Raw genomic sequence first — 23,418 nt, 5'->3', positions numbered from 1 at the left:
TCCCGAAGGATGAATGACGTCTGCTGGAAGCCGAGCTGTCCCAGCCTGAGTGGCAGGGCCCGGGCTCTCGACGGATTGGTGACTGCAGGGCGGCCCGCCGACAGTGAAGCTTCTTGTCCTCCCGCTTCTAGGTAATTTGGCCTTAAAACTACCTGGGGTGTTGTCTGTCGGGGAATGGCCTCGGCAGGCCCCCTGGGAAAAGAGCCATTAGGGAAGAAAATAAGGTTCCGCAAGAAATTGTGCAGCCTTACGTTTAGCCCTTGCCATCCCCTATGGAGACTCCTCTACCTACAGGAAGGATAGCCTCATGCATTTGCCAGCAAAGAGGGCCTGTAAAGGAGAGACATATGGATTTGAAAGCCCCACTCCGGCAACTAAGGAGTGTATCTCTGGGCACAGGTGACTTCAGCCCCGAGGCCCACCTGGCCCCCGGAGGCATTCCAGATGATGACTGAACCTAGTCGCTTAAGCTACAGAATGGTTCATTGGTTGCGAGGTGCATTGTCTCTCTGAGAATGTATGGGGCATGGGTTTCTAAGGCCTTTTCGGCCCCTTCCTGGCACCTCGGCCGAGGCAGACACATTGTTCTTCTGGCCTCATGTGGTTAGGAGGTCATGTCCCTGTAACTGTTCCACTTGAGGTGCTGAGAAACGGAGGGCCTCTCACGAGAACAGCAAAGCAAATGCTTTCTGGATTACAGACAAACGCAGATGCATAATGGGATAATGTAAGAAATTAATCTATAATCAAAGGGTATGCGGGAAAATTAGGGGGAAACCTCCATGTTATTTCTTAAAGGTTGTTTACGCATAGGACCATTTTCAAAATTAGGTAATGTTAGAAAAACAGAGATGACGTATGCTACGAGGAAATCACTAGCAAAGAAAATGCCACGTTTGCTACAATAAACCGGCCACATCAACACACTGCTCTTGTCTGCGTCCATTTTTATTGTTGTTTTTCATTTTAGTTCTGTTTTATTTTCACTTTTTCGCCGACGCCTGCCGGAGTCCAGCTCCAGCAGGTCCAGGAGTTTCCAAAGGACGAACGGCATTGGTGAAAAAGTGAAAATAAAACAAAACTAAAATAAGAAACTAAAATAAAAACAAAAAATAAAAAACTAAAATAAAAACAAAAAATAAAAAACTAAAATAAAAACAACAATAAAAATGGACGCAGACAAGAGCAGTGTGTTGATGTGGCCGGTTTATTGTAGCAAACGTGGCATTTTCTTTGCTAGTGATTTCCTCGTAGCATACGTCATCTCTGTTTTTCTAACATTACCTAATTTTGAAAATGGTCCTATGCGTAAACAACCTTTAAGAAATAACATGGAGGGTTCCCCCTAATTTTCCCGCATACCCTTTGATTATAGATTAATTTCTTACATTATCCCACTATGCATCTGCGTTTGTCTGTAATCCAGAAAGCATTTGCTTTGCTGTTCTCGTGAGAGGCCCTCCGTTTCTCAGCACCTCAAGTGGAACAGTTACAGGGACATGACCTCCTAACCACATGAGGCCAGAAGAACAATGTGTCTGCCTCGGCCGAGGTGCCAGGAAGGGGCCGAAAAGGCCTTAGAAACCCATGCCCCATACATTCTCAGAGAGACAATGCACCTCGCAACCAATGAACCATTCTGTAGCTTAAGCGACTAGGTTCAGTCATCATCTGGAATGCCTCCGGGGGCCAGGTGGGCCTCGGGGCTGAAGTCACCTGTGCCCAGAGATACACTCCTTAGTTGCCGGAGTGGGGCTTTCAAATCCATATGTCTCTCCTTTACAGGCCCTCTTTGCTGGCAAATGCATGAGGCTATCCTTCCTGTAGGTAGAGGAGTCTCCATAGGGGATGGCAAGGGCTAAACGTAAGGCTGCACAATTTCTTGCGGAACCTTATTTTCTTCCCTAATGGCTCTTTTCCCAGGGGGCCTGCCGAGGCCATTCCCCGACAGACAATACCCCAGGTAGTTTTAAGGCCAAATTACCTAGAAGCGGGAGGACAAGAAGCTTCACTGTCAGTGGGCCGCCCTGCAGTCACCAATCCGTCGAGAGCCCGGGCCCTGCCACACAGGCTGGGATAGCTCGGCCTCCAGCACCTTTGTTCATGTCACATCACAGGCTCTGCTGCACCTGCCAGAGCTGGCGAAGGCCCATGTGGCCCGTGGGGCCTCCCAGCCTTCCTCCCTGGGTGGCTGGAAAGCTGCACACTGTACAAAGGTACAATTTTCATTTGTCATCATACTCCAGTGAAGCAAAAGGCAGCAGCAACGACGAAACAAAAGCATCAGAAAAGTAAAGGCAGACACACAGACCCACAGAAGGGACTGGAGCCCCAGTGATTTGGGAGCCCCCAGTTCCACCAGCCAGTACATTCCCTGCATGCTTTCAGCCCAGCAAGGCAGATTTCTGTCCTTTGTGACTGAATGCTTGCTCCTCTCTGATGGACGTGGACATGGTCCATGGGGATGCTGGGCTAATTTCTCTCTTGCTTGCAGAGTTTTTCCTCACTGCCCTCTTCCTTTCCCCTGATTCTTGAAAATATCCCTCTATTCTTTTTCTTTCTGCTTGCCTTTTTCTTTATGTGTCATCATCTATCACACTCTTACCCTGTCTTGCCTGTTAACCCTGATATCTGGATGAGGCCCCATCCTGGGTGTTTGCATGGGTTTCTAACAAACCACTGGTCAGGAATCAAAGGCTGGTTCTGCTTCTGCATACGTGATCTGTAAAAAATTCACTCCAGGGTTTTCCTAGAGGTGAAAGGGTAAGCTGCACCAGCCATTATGAACCAGGAAATGTCGTGGCAATGGCATTAAGTACTCAAACTGCAGGATATTTTCCATAGATTTCTTTCCAACACAATACATCTATTCATTTATTCATTCATTCAGACATTCTATCACTCATACACTCATTTATGACTTACTCAACTTTTCCTATATGTATGGTAAGCATTCTCTAAGAGTGGTTTCAAAATGTATGAGAAGCTGCTACATGTAAAGATATTTAAGAAATAATGAATAATCTCATCCCCCAAGCTGCGTGTGTGTGTGTGTGTGTGTGTGTGTGTGTGTGTACATTTAATCACGCAGAGTCAAATTTTAGAACTCTTAAATAAGAAAATTTAACCTCATACATTTGAACAATAATTGCTTTATTAAATAATCCATGAATCACACATCACACCATCTGGCACACAGGTGGGCACTTGGAGAAGTTGTACAAATGGGAGGTTTTTACAGAGGGAGGGTGGGGCCAGGGAGTTCCTAGCAAATGAGATTGGTTGTTCCAAGAGCCAGGCAGACTTTCTTAGGGGAAGAGCAAGGGCTCTTATCCACATGACCTCATCTGCCTTTGAAGGTTGAAGAGGACCCAGGTGACAGACTCATTGCCCTATGAAAAGAAAAATTTACTTGTGATGACTGCTTAAGGCTACATTTCTGGGGTGGTTGAAATTCGTTTTGACTGGGTATGAAACCCCAGGTTGGGAAATCAGTTTATGACCTCGTTTTGGGTCTGTGATTTTCTTTTTCTACCAGGATGTGGCTCAAGGGGATATACCTTCATCGTCTGTCTCTGTGCCAGCAGGAGCTGTTCTTGGTAGCCTGCTGGCTGGCCTGTCTGGGGTAGAGAAGGGGACGCTTCCTCTGCTCCGATCCAGTCTCATCCTTAGCCAGGTGCTTTGTCTTTCAGTTCCGGGACTCAGACTTTTGAGTGTTCCCCCCTTTACCTCAGCAGATGGATTCTCTTAGTCTGGGACAAGGTGTGTTCCTGTCCCTTCCCCCACTGCCCCTCCCCCCAGCTGCAGAGTGGCTCACTGTGCCCTGAGGTAGTGGGGCTCCCTGCCCTTCCCACACCCAGTGAAGGCTCCTTTCTGTGTGGGGGATGGTGGTCTTCCTGCCCTTCTTAGGAGGGAGCTGCTCTCAGGCCTTGTACCACCAGAAAGCAGTTCCCTGGTGTTTACCCTGGACTCCAGCCTGTCAGGAGCCCCTGGTAGGTTGATGGGAAAAAATCTAGAGATACAGCAAATTTCTGGGCCTCATGCTAGCCTTCAGTCATTTGTTAACAGTTGTAGCTGAATTATTCTTTCTGGTTTATAGAGACTCTAGCACCTGTCCTAAGTAAGCAAGGAATTGGTTTGCATGTCCTATTTCCTTGGAGCATCTGTATTTCCCTAGATTTGGGGTTAACAAGCTGCCCTGATATTCAGCTCTATAATGTGATGAGGCTTTTGGGGTGATGGTGTGGCATTCGTGGGGTTCAGAGCCAAAGGCCAACAAAGAATTCTTAAGATGTCTTTGGTGCAAACAAGTGATTTTATTAAAGCAAGGAGACAGGTCCCATGGCAGGAAGAGCTGGCCTGGACCCTGTAGATAGATGGGTTATATATTTGTGAGTGCGGGGAGGTAAAAAAAAAAAAAAAAAAAAAACCTCACAGATTACTGGAGGCCTAGCTGTTGTCAAGCTTAGGTTCCTTTCCTTCTAGCAAAGAATTAGCATTAAGACAGTAGGCAGTTCCTGGAGAACTGTTTTACTCAGCCTGCCTCAAGTATTTGTCAATGGGCTGTAGGTCATAAAGGAAATTTAATTTCACCTGCCATTTCCTTCTTGCCTTTGTTCCCCTTATCACTATGAAGGGTGATGTTGGGGCTTCAGGAAACTGAGTCTATAGGTTTTGGGAGATGAGGCTATTGATAAGACTGCCTTTTTCTTGCAACTCGCTAAGATATTTGTAAACTGATGGAGACTCATGTCCTACAGGACTGCGATCTTATCAGTTAACCATCTGTTTTCCCCCTTTCCTTTGTTCATGGGCAGCCAGGAGTGCCTGAGGAATATCACACATATCCCACCTGGGGGTAGGAGGGTGGTGTTTGTGGCCTGTCCACTTGCCTTATGCTCCCTCATCATTATGGATTCAAGAAGTGATTTTGATCATCCAGCATTTCAAAATCTTGAGTATTGCAATGTTGTTATTTTTTTGTTTTGTTTTGTTTCCTATGTGACAATGAAACCTTTCCCCAGAACTACATTCTTCCTTCACTTAGCTTAAAATTATATTTGGTCAACCAAGAAATAACAAGACACATAGCCCAAACACATTATCCAGATGATATAAAGCACCAAGAAATATTGAAGAGCCTGTAAACACTCTAGAACACCATAAAGTAGTTCAGCATGTCTAGCAGAGGTCAGTTCATGATAAGACAACCATGGAACATTCTAGCAGGAATACTAAGAAGAGGATCTGGGAACACGATTCCAGAGCACTCTATTAACTCCATATGTTACAAATTCTCATGGTTTCTTATTACAAGTAATGGGAGATTTGTATTAGGATCTTCTGTGTGAACTTCATGATTATTAGCATATGGCTTTTCTAAAGAAAATTGTGTAAGATTCTCAATCAAGATTACAACTAATACTTTCTGATACTTAAAAAAATTTTATGTTGATATCGCCATATTTTTGGGAATAATTGTATACCTGGGCCATATTATTCAATCATTCAGAAATACTCATTGAGCTCCTATCACTTGCAAGCCCTGTCTTAGATATTGGGGATCCATTACAAGACAGATGTTTATCTAACACCCTAAGGTGACCAATGAAGTCACAATTCTAAGTGGGCAAATATCAGTTAAGGGTCACCACTTTAAAATTTTTTAACATTTATTTATTTTTGAGAGACAGAGACCCAGGGAGGAGAAGAAAGAGAGGAAGACAGAACCTGAAGCAGGCTCCAGGCTCTGAGTTGTCAGGACAGAGCCCAATGCAGGGCTCAAACCCACAAACCATGAGATCATGACCTGAGACAAAGTCGGACGCTTAACAGACTAAGCCACCCAGATGCCCCAGGGGTAACCGCTTTAAAAAATACTTCAATTCTGGGGCACCTGGGTGGCTCAGTAGGTTAAGCATCCAACTTTGGCTTAGGTCATGATCTCACAGTTCGTGGGTTCAGGCCCCACGTCGGGCTCTGTGCTGATAGCTCACAGCCTGGAGTCAGCTTCAGATTCTGTATCTCCCTCTCTCTCTGTCCCTCCCCTGCTCATGCTCTTTCTCTCTCTCTCTCTCTCTGAAAAATAAATAAATATAAAAAATAAAATAAAATAAATAAATAAATATTATATACACACACACACACACACACACACACACTTCAGTTCGATCTCTGCCTCAGGGTCCCCATGGCAGAGTGGAACCTGCTTGGAATTCTCTCCCTCTCCCTCTCTCTCCTCCTCCCCTGCTCACATGGTCCCTGTCTCTCTCAAAATAAAATAAACTTTAAAAAAAGAAGAATATATTGTTTCAAGCAGTCGTGTTGTTGGGTAGAGTCTGTACATTATAATCAAACTCAGCATATGCAGTTCTGGGGAAGGTGGTGTTGTAGGTGTTGAGATCACCTCTTCCCAACTGAAAACCACCCATGTCAATTTAAATAACCCAGAAAAAGACCCCAAAACTGACAGAACTAACTGTCCACAGAGGTTCCATTGAACAGGGTATCATGGGTAGAGACGAGGTAGGGAATCCAAGGGACACAGAGGACGTCCAGTGTCCACAGGGGGAAGAGGTGCAGAGGCCCTGATAAAGGAGAGAAAGGGACCACACCAGGGAGCCACCTGGGAAGAATTCCCATAACACTTCGCGTTGAAAACCAGAAAGGTACAGTTTCTGGAGTTCCTACACTCTGTGGGGCTTAACACCTGGAATATAAAAACCAGCAGGCTCAGCTCTGGGACAGCTCAAGGGTCAAGAGGAAACTGAGTGCCCCTGCTCTTAAAGAAATGGCACAACAAACAGCTCCACAGAATTATAGCATAGAAGCAGCAGTTGGAAATATGCCTGGGGCACCTGGGAGGGAGACTTATTTACTAATCTCAGAGCATGCCCCATAGGGACAGAGAGGTTGAAGGACTCCTCAAGGATAAAGGAGCTGGCAGATGTCACTTACCACCTCCTCCCCCTATGTAACCACACAGACAGCTATGGGAACTCTAGAAGGCACAGGAGAACTGTGGAGCAAGGCAAGCTGACTGCCCTCACTATTCCGTGAGGACTGTCTGAACAGCATGGTTTGAGACACCCAGTCCAGGGAGGAGAGACTGGGGTGTCACCATGTTTTTCACTACCACCAAGACAGTGGGACTTCAAAGAACAGCGGCCCCCAGTGGAGGCAGGACCCGCTTGACCAAGTATCGCCCCTCCATGCCTGGCAACTGCTTATCTAGTGGAGCAAGACTGACAGTGAGACAATCAGACAGCCTCTCCTCTAGTCGCCAGTCCCAGATGCCAACAGACAACTGTTTCTGTTGGTTGGTTGGTTCGTTGGTTCGTTGGTTCGTTGGTTTTCCTTTATTTTTCTTTTCTTTTTAATGTTTTTTAAGTTTCATTTATTTATTTTGAGAGAGACTGAGACTGTGTGAGTGGGGGAGGGGTAGAGAGAGAGGGAGAGAGAGAATCCCAAGCAGGTTCTGCACTTTCAGCACAGAGCCCGATGTGGGGCACAAACTCACAAAACTATGAGATCATGATCAGCCAAAACTGAGAGTTGAACCTATAACTGACTGAGCCACTGAGGGGCCCTTCTTTTCTTTTCTATCTCTTTCTTTCCTCTTCTTTTTTTCTTTTGGAATCAGGCTCATAGTTTCTGGTTTGTTTTTGGTCAATTCTTTTATTGATCAGGCATTCTTATTCTATTCATTTTCCACCACTCTTTCTTATTCTTTATTTTCTCCTCCCTTTCTCTGGATTTAGCCTTATAGTTTTTTAATTCTCTGTTTGTATTTCTTTTCTCCCCTTTCATTTTACTCTTTTATGGGATCAGTCTTCACCTCCACACACCTTTCACTTTCCTTTTTCCAGGCATACTTGAACAAACAAATTAAACCACATCTGGTTGAAATTGAAACACTCCACACTGCAAGCAAAGAGGATCTTTGCAGAAGATTGAGCAGCGGAACAGAGCAGTCAAAATACGAAGCAGAGTGCACACAGCATACACCAAAAACATTTCCTGGAGTGTGATACCCTGGACGGTGTATGACCCTTTTTTAATATAGTCATACTCTATGGTGAAGGACACATAACAAGCTTTTAAAACACACAAAAGACAGAAACCTAGCCAAAATGACAAAAGAGGGAAATTCTCCCCAAAAATAAGTTCAAGAAGAAATCACACCAGAGAATTGCTCAAAACCGACATAAATAATATATCTGAACAAGAATTTAGAATAACAATCATAAGACTAATAGCTAGCCTTGAAAAAAAGTATAAAAGCCACCATAGAACTCTTGCTGGAGAGACAAAGACCTAAGAACCAGTCAGGATGAATTTAAAAGTGCCATACCTGATATGCAAAATAAACTAGATACAGGGACAGAGATGATGGAAGAAGCAGAGAGAAGAACAGATGAAATAAAAGATAAAATTATAAAAAATAATGGAGGTAAAAAAAAAAAAGGAAAAGAAATTACTAGATCACCTGTGGGGAAATAGAGAACTAAGTTATTGCATGAAACAAAACAATATCCATATCAGGAATTCCAGAAGAAGACGAGCAAGAGAAGGAGGGAGAAGGTTTATTGGAACAAATTATAGCTGAGAACTTCCCTAATCTGGAGAAGGAAACAGGCATGCAAGCCCAAGAGTACAGAAAACTCCCTTCAAAATCAATGAAAACAGGTCAACACCATGACAAGAACCATGAATAAAATTGGCAAAATACAAAGATAAAGAGAGAATTCTGTAAGCAGCTTGGGAAAAATGGTCCATCACCCATAAAGGTAGACATTTAAGGGTGATAGCAGATCTGTCCATTGAAACGTGGCAGGCCAGAAGGGAGTGGCAGGAAATATTCAAAATGCTGAGTAGGAAAAAATATGCAGCCAAGAATCCTTGATCCAACAAGGCTGTCATTCAGAAAGGAAGGCTTTCTCAGACAAACAAAAACTAAAGGAGTTCGTTACCACTAAACCAGCCCTGCAAGAGCTCCTAAGGGGGACTCTGTGAGTGGAAAGTACCAAAAATTACAAAGGATCAGAGGACAGCACCACAAACATGAAATCTCCAGATAACACAATGGCATTAAATGCATATGTTCAATAATCACTCTGAATATAAACAGACTAAATGCCCCAATAAAAAAATATAGGGTAGGGGCGCCTGGGTGGCGCAGTTGGTTAAGCGTCCGACTTCAGCCAGGTCACGATCTCGCGGTCCGTGAGTTTGAGCCCCGCGTCGGGCTCTGGGCTGATGGCTCAGAGCCTGGAGCCTGTTTCCGATTCTGTGTCTCCCTCTCTCTCTGCCCTTCCCCTGTTCATGCTCTGTCTCTCTCTGCCCCAAAAATAAATAAACGTTGAAAAAAAAATATAGGGTATCAGAATGGATAAAAATAAAAGATTCATCTACATGCCCCATACAAGAGAGAGGCTCGTTTCAGATCTGAGGACACCTGCAGATTGAAAGTGAGGGGATGGAGAACTATCTATCATGCTCCTGGATGTCAAAAGAAAGTATGGAGTAGCCATACTTTTATCAGACAAACTAGATTTCAAAACAAAGGCTGTAACAAGAGATGAAGAAAGGCATTATATCATATTTAAAGGGGCTATCCAATAATAAGGATAAAAAAGTATACATATTTATGTCCTCAACAGAATAGCACCCAAATAGATAAACCAGTTAATCACAAACATAAGCAAACTTATTGATAATAACACTGAAATGGTAGGAGAGTTCAATACTCCACTTACAACAATGAACAGATTTTCTACACAGAAAATCAATAAGGAAACAGTGGCTCTGATGGACACATTAGACCCAATAGACTTAACAGATCTTTTCATCCTAAATTTTTTTTTAATCTTTATTTATTTTTGAGAGAGAGACAGAGTGTGAGCAGAGGAGGAGCAGACAGAGGGAGACACAGAATCCAAAGCAGGCTCCAGGCCCTGAGCTGTCAGCACAGAGCCCAATGCAGGGCTCGAACTCATGAACTGTGAGATCATGACCTGAGACAAAGTTGGACGCTCAACCGACTGGGTCACCTAGGCGCCCCCACAACATTTCATCCTAAAGCATCATAATACACATTCTTCTCAAGTGGACATGGAACATCCTCCAAAATAGATCACTTATTGGGTCACAAAATGGCCCTCAACAGGTACAAAAAGATTGAGATCATACCATGCATATTTTCAGATCAAAAATTGAAATCAACCACAAGAAAAAAATCGGAAAGCCTCCAAATAAATGGACATTAAAGAATATCCTTCTTTAGAATGAGTGGGTTAACCAGGAAATTAAAGAAGAAACTTAAAAATACTTGGAGGCAAATGAAAATGAAAACACGACAGTCCAAATGCTTTGGGATGCAGCAAAGGCAGGCTGAAGAGGAAAGTACGTTGCAGTCCAGTCCTATCTCAAGAAACAAGCAAGATCCCAAATACACAACCTAATATTATACCTAAAGGAACTACAAACACAGCAGCCAATAAAACCCAAAGCCAGCAGAAGGGAAATAATGAAGATTACAGCAGAAATAGACTATGTAGAATCAAAGAGAGAGAGAGAGAGAGAGAGAGAGAACAGATCAATGAAATTAAGAGCTAGTTTTTTGAAAGGTTACTCAAAATTGATAACCCCCTAGCCAGATTTCTCAAAAGAAAAGAGAGAGGACTCTAATAGATAAAATCATGAATGAAAGAGGAGACATCACAACCAACACCACAGAAATACAATTAAAAGAGACTACTATGAAAAATTATATTCCAATAAATGGACCATCTGGAAGAAGTGGACACATTCCTAGACACACACACTACCAAAACTCAAAAAGGAAGAAACAGAAAATTTGAACAGACCCATAACCAGCAAAGTAACTGAATTGGTTATCAAAAATCTCCCAACAAATAAACGTCCTGGGTCAGATGGCTTCCCAGGGGAATTCTACCAGACATTTAAAGCAGAATTAATACCTATCTTTCTCAAGCTGTTTCAAAAAATAGAAATGGAAAGAAAACTTCCAAACTCATTCTATGAAGCCAAAATTACCTTGACTGCTAAACCAGACAAAGACACTCACTAAAAAAGAGAATTACAGGCCAATATCCCTCACGAACATGGATGAAAAAATTTTCAACAAGATACTAGCAAATTGAATTCAACAGTTCATTAAAAGAATTATTCACCATGACCAAGTGGATTTATTCCTGGCCTCCAGGTGTGGTTTAATGTTCACAAATCAATCAACATGATACACCACATTAATAGAAGAAAGGATAAGAACCATAGAATCCTGTCAATGGATGTAGATAAAGCATTTGACAAAATACAGAACCTTTTCTTGATAAAAACTCTCAAAAAAGTCAGGATAGAAGGAACATACCTTAACATCATAAAAGCCATGTATGAAAGAACCACAGCTAATATCATCCTCAATGGGGAAAAACTGAGAGGTTTCACCCTGAGATCAGGAATAGACAGAGATGTCCATTCTCACCACTGTTGTTCAACATAGTGTTGGAAGTCCTAGCAAAAGCAATCAGACAACAAAATGAAATTAAAAGGAATCCAGATTAGCAAAGAAGAAGTCAAACTTCCACTCTGCACAAATGACATGATATTCTAAATGGAAAACCTGAAAGACTCTACCAAAAACCTGCTAGAGCTGATACAGGAATTCAGCAAAGTCCCAGGATATAAAATCAATGTAGAGAAATCGGTTTCATTTTTATACACGAAAATGAAGCAACAGAAAGAGATATCAAGGAATTGAACCCGTTTACAATTATACCCAAAAAACCCATAAAATACCTAGGAATAAACCTAACCAAAGAGGTAAAATATCTCTACTCTGAAAACTATAGAAAGCTTATGAAAGAAATAGAAAAAGTACAAAGAAATGAAAAATATTCCATGCTCATGGAAGGGAAGAACAAATATTGTTAAAATGTCGATACTAACCAAAACAGTCTACACGTTCAATGCAATTCCTATCAAAATAACATGAGCATTCTTCACAGAGCCAGAACAAACAATCCTAAATTTGTATAGAACCACAAAAGACCCTGAATAGCCAAAATAATGTTGAAAAGGAAAACCAAATCTGGAGACCTCACAATCCCAGACTTTAACCTGTATTACAAAGCTGTAGTCATCAAAAAAGTATGGCACTGGCACAAAAATAGACACATAGATCAATGGAATAGAATAGAGAACCCATATGGATCCACAAACATATAGCCAACTAATCTTCAGCAAAGCAGAAAGAGTATCCAATGAAAAAATGACCGTCTCTTTAGCAAATGGGAGAACTGGGAGAACTGGTCAGCAACATGCAGAAAAACAAACGGACCACTTTCTTGCATCATGCACAAAAATAAATTCAAAATGGATGAAAGACCTAAATGTGAGACAGGAAATCATCAAAATGCTACAGGAGAGAACAGGCAGCAACTTCTTTGACCTAGGCCACAGCAACAATTTACTTAAAGATTAGTGGACCCTGTTGTGGGTTCATTTCTGGGTTTTCTGTTCTGTTCCATTGATCTATGTGTCTATTTTTGTGCCAGTTTCATAGTCTTGGTGACTACCTTTGTACTTTACCTTAAGTCCAGAATTGTGATGCTACCAGCTTTGTTTATATTTTTCAAGATTGCTTTCACTATTTGGGATCATTTGTGGTCCCCTACAAATTTAGGCTTGTTTGTACTAGCTCTGTGAAAAATGCTGGTGTTATTTTGATAGGGATTGCATGAAATGTATAGATTGCTTTGGGTAGTATAGACATTTTCATAATATCTGTTCTTCCCATCTGTGAGCATGGAATGTTTTCTTTTCTATTTCTTTGTGTCCTCTTCAGTTTCTTTCATAAATTTTCTATAGTTTTCAGACACAAATCTTTTACCTCTTGTTTGGATTTATTCCCAGGAATCTTATGGTTTTTGATGTAATTGTAAATGGATTGATTCCTTGATTTCTCTTTCTCCTTGTTCATTATTGTTGCATAGAAATGGCAATAGATTTCTGTAGGTTGATTTTGTATCCTGCAGATTTACTGAAGTTGTGTATCAGTTCTAGCAATTTTTCAGTGGGGTCTATCAGGTTTTCCACAGAGAATCAGGTTGTCCGCGAATAGTGAAAGTTTGACTTGTTCCTTGTGAATGCGGATGCCTTTTATTTCTTTTGGTTGTCTGATTGCTGAGGCTAGACTTCCAGCATTATGTTAAATAACAATGGTGAGAGCGGACATCACTGTCTTGTTTCTGACCCTAGAGGAAAAGCTCTCACTTTGGCTCCATTGAAGATTAGCTGTGGGTCTTTCATATATGACTTTTATGATGTTGGGGCTGTTCCCTCTATCCCTAATTTTTGAGGGCTCTTATCAAGAATGGATGCTGTCTTTTGTCAAATGTTTTTCAGCATCTATTGAAGGGATCACACGGATATTATCCTTTCTTTTACTAATGTGGTTTTATTACATTGATTGATTTACAAATATTGAACCACCCCTGCAACCCAGGAATAATTCCCATTTGATCATGGTAAACACTTCTTTTAATGTTCTGTTGGATTCAGTTTTCTAGTATCTTGTTGAGAATTTTTGCATGCATGTTCATTAGAGATCTTGGCCTGTAATTCTCCTTTTTAGTGGGGCCCTGTCAGGTGTTACAAGCAAGGTAATGCTGGCCTTGTAGAATGAGTTTGGAATTTTTCCTTCTATTTCTTTTTTTCAAACAGATTGAAAAGAATAGATATTAAATCTTCTTTAAATGTTTCCTAGAAAACACATGGGAAACCATGTAGTTCTGGAATTTTGTTTATTAGATTTTTCATAACTGATTAAATTCTTTGCTGGTTATGGGTCTGTACAGGTTTACTATTTCTCTTTCAGTTTTGGTAGTTTCTATGTTTCATTTCTGCTGGTCTTCTTGAGGAGGGGCTCACTGCTCCGGTTCTCAGGCACATCTGCCCAAGAATAGCAGCACCTGCAGAGCACAGAGGGGCAGGGCTTGATGCCACTAGTTAATGCTGCTGCTGTTGGTTCTGTGCTGCTTGCTCAACTTAGTTGATGCTGGGGGGGACAAAGAGAAATGGCACCAACCCCCTCCCTCATCCCTGGACTGGGTGCTCCGTGCTAGCCATTCTCAGGGCACTCCCAAAACAGCAAACAGTCTCCCCTCACGTGTCCCAGGCATCACTCAGATTCCTGCTTTCACCCTACATTTCCCAGACTATCTGTGTACCCAGCAGTTCAATGCCCCTATGCTCTATCGCTTGCAGCAAGACTGAGTTTTAAAACCCCAAACTTTAAGGACCTGGCATGAAGTAGACCCACACTGGTCTTGGGGGGATCTCGCCATGCTGGGACTGGTGCAGGTTTCTCCCAGAAGGGCAGCCACACCAAAGAACAGGGTGTGTATTTGGATTAAAATGCAGCAAAGAGCTGGCATCTAGATAACATGCCCTCTGTAGGTATCTCTGTTCTATGCTAAGTGGTGGGATAGGGTAATGGTGCCGGCCAGTACTATTGTCCCCAGAGAGACAATTCTACCTCTCCTAGATACACTACAAGAAAGGGGAACAGTCTCTCCCAGTGTGTCCCAAGGACTCCTCAGCGCCTTCACTCTACCCCTGGGGCTTCTGTCCTTCTCCATAGGATGACTGCAAAACCCACTGTGTTTCACACCAGCAACAGCATGTACTTCTACCACTCCAGTCTTTGACCTCCAGTGGCTATAAAACTCATGAAAATCAGCCCCTCTCCTTTTTCTGGTCAATGGCTTTGGGGAAATGTTTTCCTTCTGTGAATCCCTATATGTTTCTCTCTCTCTCACTCACTCTCTCCTCTGTCTGAGACCAGGGATCCCTCCCCTCCCCAGCACCTATGATCTGTATCTCCCCCAAACACAACTCCACACCTCACCTCCTACCTTCCAAGATGTAGTCTCTTCTCCCCATTTAGTTGTGCAATTTGTCCTCTCAGTCCTCAGATTGACTTCTTGAGTATTCAGAATAATTTGATATTTATCTAGTTGTGTTCAAGGGATGAGGCAAACCTGTGGTGCTCTTACTATTCTGCCATCTTAGCTCTTCTTCTCTGACCATCTTCTTCCTTTTTCTTTTCTTCTCTTTATCTTCTATGTAGCGAGAACCCCTTGAATCTATCTCTTGGCAAATTTCATGATAAAAACTTTTCTGTCTTCTTCCATACAGGTTTCATCCTCAGCTTTGCTTCTCTTGTGTTGAAAAATGGATTTTAATTGTTTCAAGGTTTATATCCCAATGTTATCATCCAAGACTAGAAAGAGGATCTCTTTCCCTTGCCATCAACTAAAAGAATCAGGCTTCTAGTGACCTGGTCACCTAGAGTCAGTCATGGCTCTGAACCATCATTCTAAATGAGGACAAGTGGCATCTTCATGATGATTGACCTGAACTGATTGTGTCCCGTCCATGCTTCAACCTGTAACATGGTCTAGGATGCTTTCTCCTGATGGCCTTAGGCTGATCAGAGCCCAAGCCTATGCATGAGATGCATGAGGGTAGGGTCAACTAACAAAAAACCACATGCTGGCCATTTGAGAATGACAAGGTAGACAAGAACATAGACAAGAAACAATTAGCCTAATTCAAATGAGAAGACAGAAGTTCTGTGATTTGCTCTTCTCCATCCTATATTTTTCACCTTTCCCACATCTCCTATCTCAACTTCATTTTCCAGAAGGTCCACATGTACCAGGGTGGATTCCTGCACTTCATCCCTCTGGATGTTCTCCTGCCCTGGGCTCCCTCTTTCAGCCCCTAAACAAATTAGAACTTGTGCCTTTCCCAACGTTGAACTGAAATAAGGTGCTACACTAAGAAAGTAGATAGAAACAGCAATGAAAACAGTAATCAAATGAGGAAAGCAAAAATTTTAAGCTCCAAATACAGTGATGATCTTTTCTTCCCCTGCTACTTTCCACTCAAAATGTCTCTTCTGCATGATCGGGGCTTGAGAATGATTTGTGGAGGTAATTAAAACACTAGAGTAACTGAAATCTAACCATGGACATCTCCACTAGCACTGCCATTGAAACAATCAGTCACAAAGGTCCATCTTCAATATCTACAGACTGTCTATGCTAATGGACCCACCTACTGACATTGATTTGTAACCCCCAGGCCCACCAGTTCACTGTTATTCAAAATGAATGGCAGGGAGAGTGCTCTGACATGTGTCACCCATCGCATGTGTCCTGGTGAGGCTGAACCAGTTGCTGCTCTGCATTTCCATGGTAATTCCCACACTGTAAACATGTGTCTTTTTCATTGTCTATTTGGTGCCACATTTTCTGCATTTACATGCACTTTCTTGGTGATTTTGGTGTTTCAAAAGGCCCTGAAGCCCAGACTTGCGAGGTTGACTGGTGTTCAAGAGGGTGTGATGTGTCTCACAGATAAAACACTTGTGCAGGTAGGTCTCTCTCAGGCTCATGATGCAGAACTGTGGGCCTTGAGTTCAGTGGTACTGAATCAACAATGTACAAATCCAGGAAAAGTAAAAGGTCTATGTGGAGCCACCTCAGAACGTTCTAAAGTAACATCTACGGCACTATAATGATGTTACAGAAAAAGAAGGAAAAGAGCTAAATATGTGGGTTCATGAAATGACAACCATATCTTCTTTGTTTCTAGACGCACCATGGGCAGCACAGCTGTGGGACTGAAAGTCAAAGACACTGGAAATCACAGTAACCAAACCTGGAAATGTTATATATTTCTGAGGTGGTATTTCAATATAGGGAAATACAACATACGATAAATTACTGGGATATACATGTGTACATATAAGATGTCTTAAAACAAAAACACACATGAAATAAGGCTGTGTATTCATCAGATGGCAACTGTTCTGAGCAGAGGCTCCAAAAACTGAACCTCGTATTTCCCCCAGGAACAGGTATTCTTCTGTTTTCAAGATCATCTCATTACCCTCCAAGGAGACACTTGCACTGCTACCTCTCAGGCACCACATTTATGCACCTGTGAATCCCCTGCTGGTTTTGCTAAAATGCACATTGTGATTCAGTGAACCTCAGCTGAAGCCAAGACCCTATATTGCCAACAAGCCCCAAGGTGATGTCTCTGCTGCTGTCCTGAGGGCCTCAAACAGCCAGGACCTGTATCTGCCCTCCTCCTTTTATCCACATCAGGTCCACTCCAACAGGTGTCTGTGTTTAAATAATAGAAATATCCACAGACAAAACTGTATTCTCCTCAGAGGCTCAGAGATGTTACCAAGGAACCATAACAGTATCAAGTCTCCAGGCAAAGTGAAAAGACTTTTGACAAGAAGAACATCAAACGTCTCAACTACTACAAACACCACAGGAGGCGAAAGAAGAAAAAACTATGAAATTGGCATCAATTCAACACAGACTTTTATTGAGGACATATTCCATGCAGGTGAGACTCCTTGCCAAGGATACAAATATTAGAAAGACGTGGGCTTTGCACTCAAGAGACCTAGGAATTAGAAGGGAAAAGGGACCTAAATGCAGGGCAAAAACGGATAGGAACTGGGTGTAGATTATCCACAGTGCAGGTTAAAGTGGTGGAAATTCCCACCAAGCAGAGACTGCTTCCACTATGCAGACCAGAGAAGGTGCGTGGGAGGACGTGACGCAAGATGCCTGTGACCCATGGAGGTCCTCAGACTTCATTTTACTCTAAGATAATTTTGAGATTTAAGTCTGAGACTCAGGTCAGAACAAGAGTTCCTGTTAAACGACACTCAGCTTATACTGACAACTGATGCCTGAGCAGAAAGGAAAGACAAAAGCTGCACATAGGGACTTGCTGGTCCATCACTGCTGAGCTGGGTTCAGGGACGTCCTGGTCCTGGGCTTCTGGGATCTCTCTCCAAAGGGAGGCCAGTGCACTGAGGTCTCCAGTGTGATTTCCTAGGAGGAACAGATTGGAAATGCTCTGCAGCAGGTGGGGGTGAGGACTGCAGGGAGAGGAGCACTGAGAGGAGGAAAGGTGAGGACAGACACAAGGGGAAAGACACAGTTGGGAAAGAGCAGAAACATGGTTCCAGAGTCTTACCAGCGCTTCCAGAGCCAAAATGCAAGACCTGCCAGAAGTACCAGGGGCACGATCACTGCCAGGAAGACCAAGCTCACAGGGCGGTGCTGCTCTGTTGGTTTGATACACAGAGGGTGTCAATTCCCATCCATCTTGGGTTCAACTGCACCTTCTTGGTCCTTTTTCTCCTTTCACCCTCTGCCTCACCAACCACCCTTCCTCTTTCTCCTCTCCCATCCCTGCTCACAGATGGATCCTTCAACCAACCCTCTGCTTCCTGCTGTATCTACAGGACCCTCACACCCAGCTCTCCATTTCTTAGGTCACTAAATTTTAGTCCTTTATGATCTGGAGTCCCTAGAATCCCAACTTTGTATCTGTCTCTCCTGCACTGCTAGAGGACCACCCTTTCCCTGCTGGGCACCAGCCCTTTCTCACCCCAGTAGAGGACAATATCCTGGCCTTCTAGACTGCTGTGTCTCACTCGGCAAGACAGGCCGGCTGCCTCTCTGGCTTCCACATCCAAGGACGTCTGAAGATACCATGTCCCATCAGCATGGGGCAAGACGTCACCTCGTCGGGTGCCCTGGTGCTCCTGGTCACCCCGCATCCACGTCACCCACACTGGCTTTGGGTAGAAGCCAGAGACATGGCACACAAGGAGCAGACGGCCAGGCCCCTGACTGGGGCCAGTGGACAGCCAGGCCTCGGGCCTCACTGCAGAGACAGGACAGGAATTCTCAGACTGAGAGGGAAGATCCTCACATCACTTTAGATACACACATCTTTCCACCTCTAGAAACCCACCACCATCAGCCCTCTCCCTCTTGGCCCCTTTTCTCCCTGAGTTTGAGGAAACGTTGCAAGTTTCTGAGTGCAGAAAGAAAGCTTGAAGGGAGGGAGCAGGACTGACCTTGCCGCTGAAGATCTGCCTTTCCTGCATCAAGTAGACCCAAGAGGAAACGGGGGCAGATGTTATTAACATGCGCTTGTATTTGTAAGTTGACAACATGGTACTGATTGAATAGTTTGGAGACCTGCTGAGCTCTCCTTCCTCCCTTTGGAGATGGCCACCATGACGTGTTCTGGAAGCTCATGAGATCTGATCCTTGATACGCAATCCACAAAAATCCTACTGGTGCCTCTCCAAAGGGCAGCACACAGCCTTTGACCAGCTGTACCTGAAAAGGATCTGGCAAAAGACACTGTAAGTTATAGGAAATGGGGAGGGAAAGAGATAAAATGAGGTAAGTAGAAGCCAATAACAGAGGAAGCAGAGGGAGAAGTTGAGGGTATTGGAAGGAATGGAGCAAAGTTTGGTTTAAGTGGAGGCTCACACAGAGGGGAAGTGGTGGTCACTGCAGCAGAGGAAGAGGTGAATGACTGAGGAAGGAACAACTGTTGGAGGAGAGACCGGAAGGCTGTGGGCAGAGAACAGGAGAGGGCTCAGCAGGAGAGCTGTGATAAAACCATCCAGGGTGAGGGGGGGTAGTGGGTACAGGGAACACGTGGACAGACGTTGATGAGAGGACTCAATGAGGAGTAAGCACAATTCGAGGATCAGTCACAGAGTGAAGGAGAGGAGAGTCTCTGGCTGGAAGCCAGGGAGTGGGGTGGTCATGGGAGACTGGTGAGAGACAGGAGAACCAGCCTGAGGTCAAGGAGCGGAGGGGAAATAGCAGAAGGCATGAAGCTTTTCAAGTTCAGGGTCTGGCTTCTGCCTCCTGAACACACGAGTGTGATTACGTTTTATGAAGGGGAGTCGAGAGGTTCAGCAGCCAGGGGAGGCTCTTTCCTGAAGGAAGAAGGAACTCAAGGCGACACACACCAGCCACCTCCATCCCACCTGCCCTGAGGGACCCGAGCTCACATTCAAGCTGCCATTGACTGACGTGATTCTGAAATATCAGAGGAAATGCAATGGATGCTGCATGTATTGACCTTTCCTGTTCCATCAGCTCCCTGTTGCTGAAGTTGCCCTTGGACCAAGGTCGCAGGTGTATGAGAGTACCGGTCTTGCTGTCCCAGCCATGAGTCTGAAGCTCATCCAGCCAAGCTGAGCCAAGGTTTTGTGTCCAGGAACGGTTGTAAAAAGATGTTGTCAGGATCATTCGGAAGGAGTTCGGCCCCTGGAAGTCTGTGTCAGAACAGAAAGAGTGAGGGAGGCATTGCAAAGAAGAGAGAATCAGAAAAAGGTGCCAGCGAGGGGCACTGAAATCTGGAGGACAGGGAGCCATAGTTCTCTCAGGAAACACGTGTTGCCCAAAGCTCTGAGCCCATCATTCTGAAACCATCGTTCAGCAGAGAACAGGGCCCTGGGGTCAGGGGTGTGTAGAAAGGAACCGGGTGGACATTCTCATTCCCCAGATATGTGCTAGAGAACCCACACCATGAGTGCACACACAGGTGAATGTGCACAAACAGTGACACACCCATGCAAACTTACATTACACACTCTTGCACAAACTAACATACACAGATACACATGCACACCTTCACACACAAATACACACATACACCTATTAAAACACAACCATACAGACACACAAGCAGTTGTGCACACATGTCACACACAGACTTGCACACATACAGACACACGTGCAGATACACGCAGAGAAACAAACACAGGCACCTATGCGCACACACTCCTACATACTTGCACACTTGTAGGCACACAAGCACATGGACATGAATGATGCACACGTGCACACATGCAGACACAGAGATGCACACATGGGCCTCTAAAAGCACACATTTATAACACACACATGCAGGCACAGAAGCACACATATGACACACATGTTCACACACACTGACACACAAATGTATGCACATCACACGCGTGTAGGCACAAACATGCACACATGACACATGAGCACACATGATACACGTGTGCATGCGCATGTACGAATTTGCATGCACACATGTACACACATCACACACATATACACTCTCTGAGCAGGGCCACCGTACTCACCATCGTCACTGTCACCACCTGGGACAAGAACCGTGAGCAATACCAGTTGCAACAACAGCATCTTCTGTGCAGATGTTCTTTCTTTCTCTCGGAAAGTGGGTCTTTGGCGTCTGTTCTCACAAACCTCCCCACACGCAGCCCCTCTCTTCTGACTTCCTTCTCAACACACGCGCCTTCCCTGAGTCTCCGCGACAATGCAAATGGACTCCACCCTCAACCCTGGACACCTACTCAGACGCTCACTTCCCCTCCGGGTCTGACCCTCCTCTCCCGCTTCCAGCTTCTCCCTGTCACCAGCTTCCATTCTGTTTCCCGAGGTCCTAACTCAGGTGCTGGGGACCAAGTCTTGTGTGGCATGGAAAAGGGACCCTACCTCTCGTGCCTTTTCTCCTCATCCAGACAGTAACCCATGAAAACACACAGTTCCCAGCACCCATCCTGGAGTCTGCTGTCACCCTGTCCCTCCTGCCCTTGGAACACTCCCCATGGACTCCCTTCCCTGTCTCACCCCCACCCCAGCCCATCCACATCTCTGATGTGTTACTGCTTGTGTTTAAAAACAATCAACCAGGTCAATTCGAAGATCTAATCGATTGCATTAAGGGATACAAGTTTGAGGGAGCATACAATTTGGCATGGGAAAGAGGAGCCCCTAGGAAGCGTACAAATAAGAGGTTTTTTATAGGAAGGAAGTTGGACAAAGACAAGAAACAGATGTTTCAGGGAAGCTCACTTTCCCTTAATTGGGAGCGCAGGGGTCTAGCCATACAGATGACCTCCCCTCACTGGGGGATGGAGAGGACTCACGTGACAACAGACCTCACTGTGATGAACAGAGAATTCCTCGCTGACAGGGGAAGACTTACATTTCTGGGGCAGGTTGGAACAGCTGTAAGCTTAGGCATCAAACAAGGTTTGGGGACTTGGCTTGGCCTGAGACACCATTTTGAGTCCATGGGTTTCTTTTAACACATTCTATTTGCTTTTCCAAATTTCCCCACGATTGCCTGTGTAACAGTATCAGCAACGACCAGTTCACCATTATTTTAGGAGAGAATCAGTTGTCATCAGAGAGACCACAGGACATTGAAACATCTGAAGAATACCCACTCAGTCGGACTTGCACTAATACATATTCACTCACCAAACACTCGCTTAACACCAGCCAGGTCCAAGCACTTTGCTACATGCACGAAAATAGTCTTCACAATGCAATCACTTTATTCAAGGAGGTTTTAGTCTCTTTGGGAGGAAATAACACATACACCAAGAATTATATATTCTGGTGTGCTGAGTTACTTTTTCTTCCTTTTGTGTTTTTTTTTTTTTTTTAATTCGAGTTAACTCTATGCATTACTCAGCGTTCATCAATATAAGTATAAAACTATTCCCTTCACCATCTTCTCTCATTCCCCACCTGCCTCCCCTCGGGTGACCAACAGTGTGTTCTCTATTGTTCCCATTCAGTTTTTTCCTTTATCTCTCTTTTGTCTTTTTCATTTGTTTTGTTTCTTAAGTTCCACACGTGAGTGAGACAATAGGTGTTTGTCTTTCTCTGGAAGACTTACTTATTTCACGTAGCTTAAAACTCTCCAGCTCCATCTATGTCATTGCACATGGCAATATTTCAGTCCTTTACTTGACTGAGTAACATCCCATTATACGTACATACCACACTTTGTCCTTCTTCATCCATCATCCGTGGACGCTGGGTGGCTTCCATAATTTGGCTACCGTAAATAACGCCGCAGTAAACATAGGAGTGCGTGTATCTTTTCAAATTGCCATTTTCATATTACTTGAGTAAATATACAGTAGAGGAGTTACAGGATCACGTGGGAAATCTGTTTTTAACTGTTGAGGAAACTGCATACTGTTTCCACAGGGGCTGCACCAGTTTGCATTCCTACCAACAGGGTACAAGGGTCCTTCTCCACATCTTCCCCAACGCTTGTTTCCTGTGTGTCTGAATTTAACCGAACTGACAGGAGTGAGGTGGCATCTCATTGTGGTTTTGATTTGCATTTCCCTGATGAAGAGTGATGCTGAGCATCTTTTCATGTGTTTGGCCATCTGGATGTCTTCTCTGGAGAAATGTCTATTCATGTCTTCTGCCCTCTTTTTAATTGGATTATTGGTTTTATTGGTGTTGAGTTGTACAAGTTCCTTGTATAGTTTGGATACTAACCCTTTATCAGATATATCATTAGCAAATATCTGTTCATATTCTGTACATTGTCTTTGAATTTTGTTGATTGTTTCCTTTGCTGTGCAGAAGATTTATATTTCCCTGTAGTCCCAATATTTTATCTTTGCTTTGTTTCCCTTGTCTCAGGAGCCATTTCTAGAAAAGTATTGCTGCA

General features: G+C 43.9%; 1 protein-coding gene across 2 annotated transcripts in view; it reads right to left on the bottom strand.

Annotated features, from left to right (window-relative positions):
• The window catches only part of LOC123585986 (T-cell surface glycoprotein CD1a-like), a 96,657-nt gene extending 75,417 nt beyond the window's left edge, over positions 1 to 21,240 (bottom strand). The window contains exons 1-6 of one of the 2 annotated variants that reach the window (XM_045454773.1): positions 21,056 to 21,240; positions 19,949 to 20,215; positions 18,992 to 19,270; positions 18,517 to 18,795; positions 18,100 to 18,190; positions 17,416 to 17,954 (exon numbers count right to left, since the gene is read on the bottom strand). In XM_045454773.1, the coding sequence (XP_045310729.1) occupies positions 17,876 to 17,954; positions 18,100 to 18,190; positions 18,517 to 18,795; positions 18,992 to 19,270; positions 19,949 to 20,215; positions 21,056 to 21,116 (1,056 nt within the window). In that variant the 5' untranslated portion in view covers positions 21,117 to 21,240 and the 3' untranslated portion in view covers positions 17,416 to 17,875. Of the gene's footprint in view, positions 1 to 17,415; positions 17,955 to 18,099; positions 18,191 to 18,516; positions 18,796 to 18,991; positions 19,271 to 19,948; positions 20,216 to 21,055 lie in introns of those variants that run through there. The other variant, XM_045454772.1, reaches the window with a different exon arrangement.
• Positions 21,241 to 23,418: the final 2,178 nt, after the last annotated feature.

Source organism: Leopardus geoffroyi, chromosome C3 (assembly GCF_018350155.1).
Source record: "Leopardus geoffroyi isolate Oge1 chromosome C3, O.geoffroyi_Oge1_pat1.0, whole genome shotgun sequence".
NCBI classification, from domain to species: Eukaryota; Metazoa; Chordata; class Mammalia; order Carnivora; family Felidae; genus Leopardus; species Leopardus geoffroyi.
Note: the sequence above shows the minus strand (reverse complement) of the source record. Positions and strands in the feature narration are given on the sequence as shown.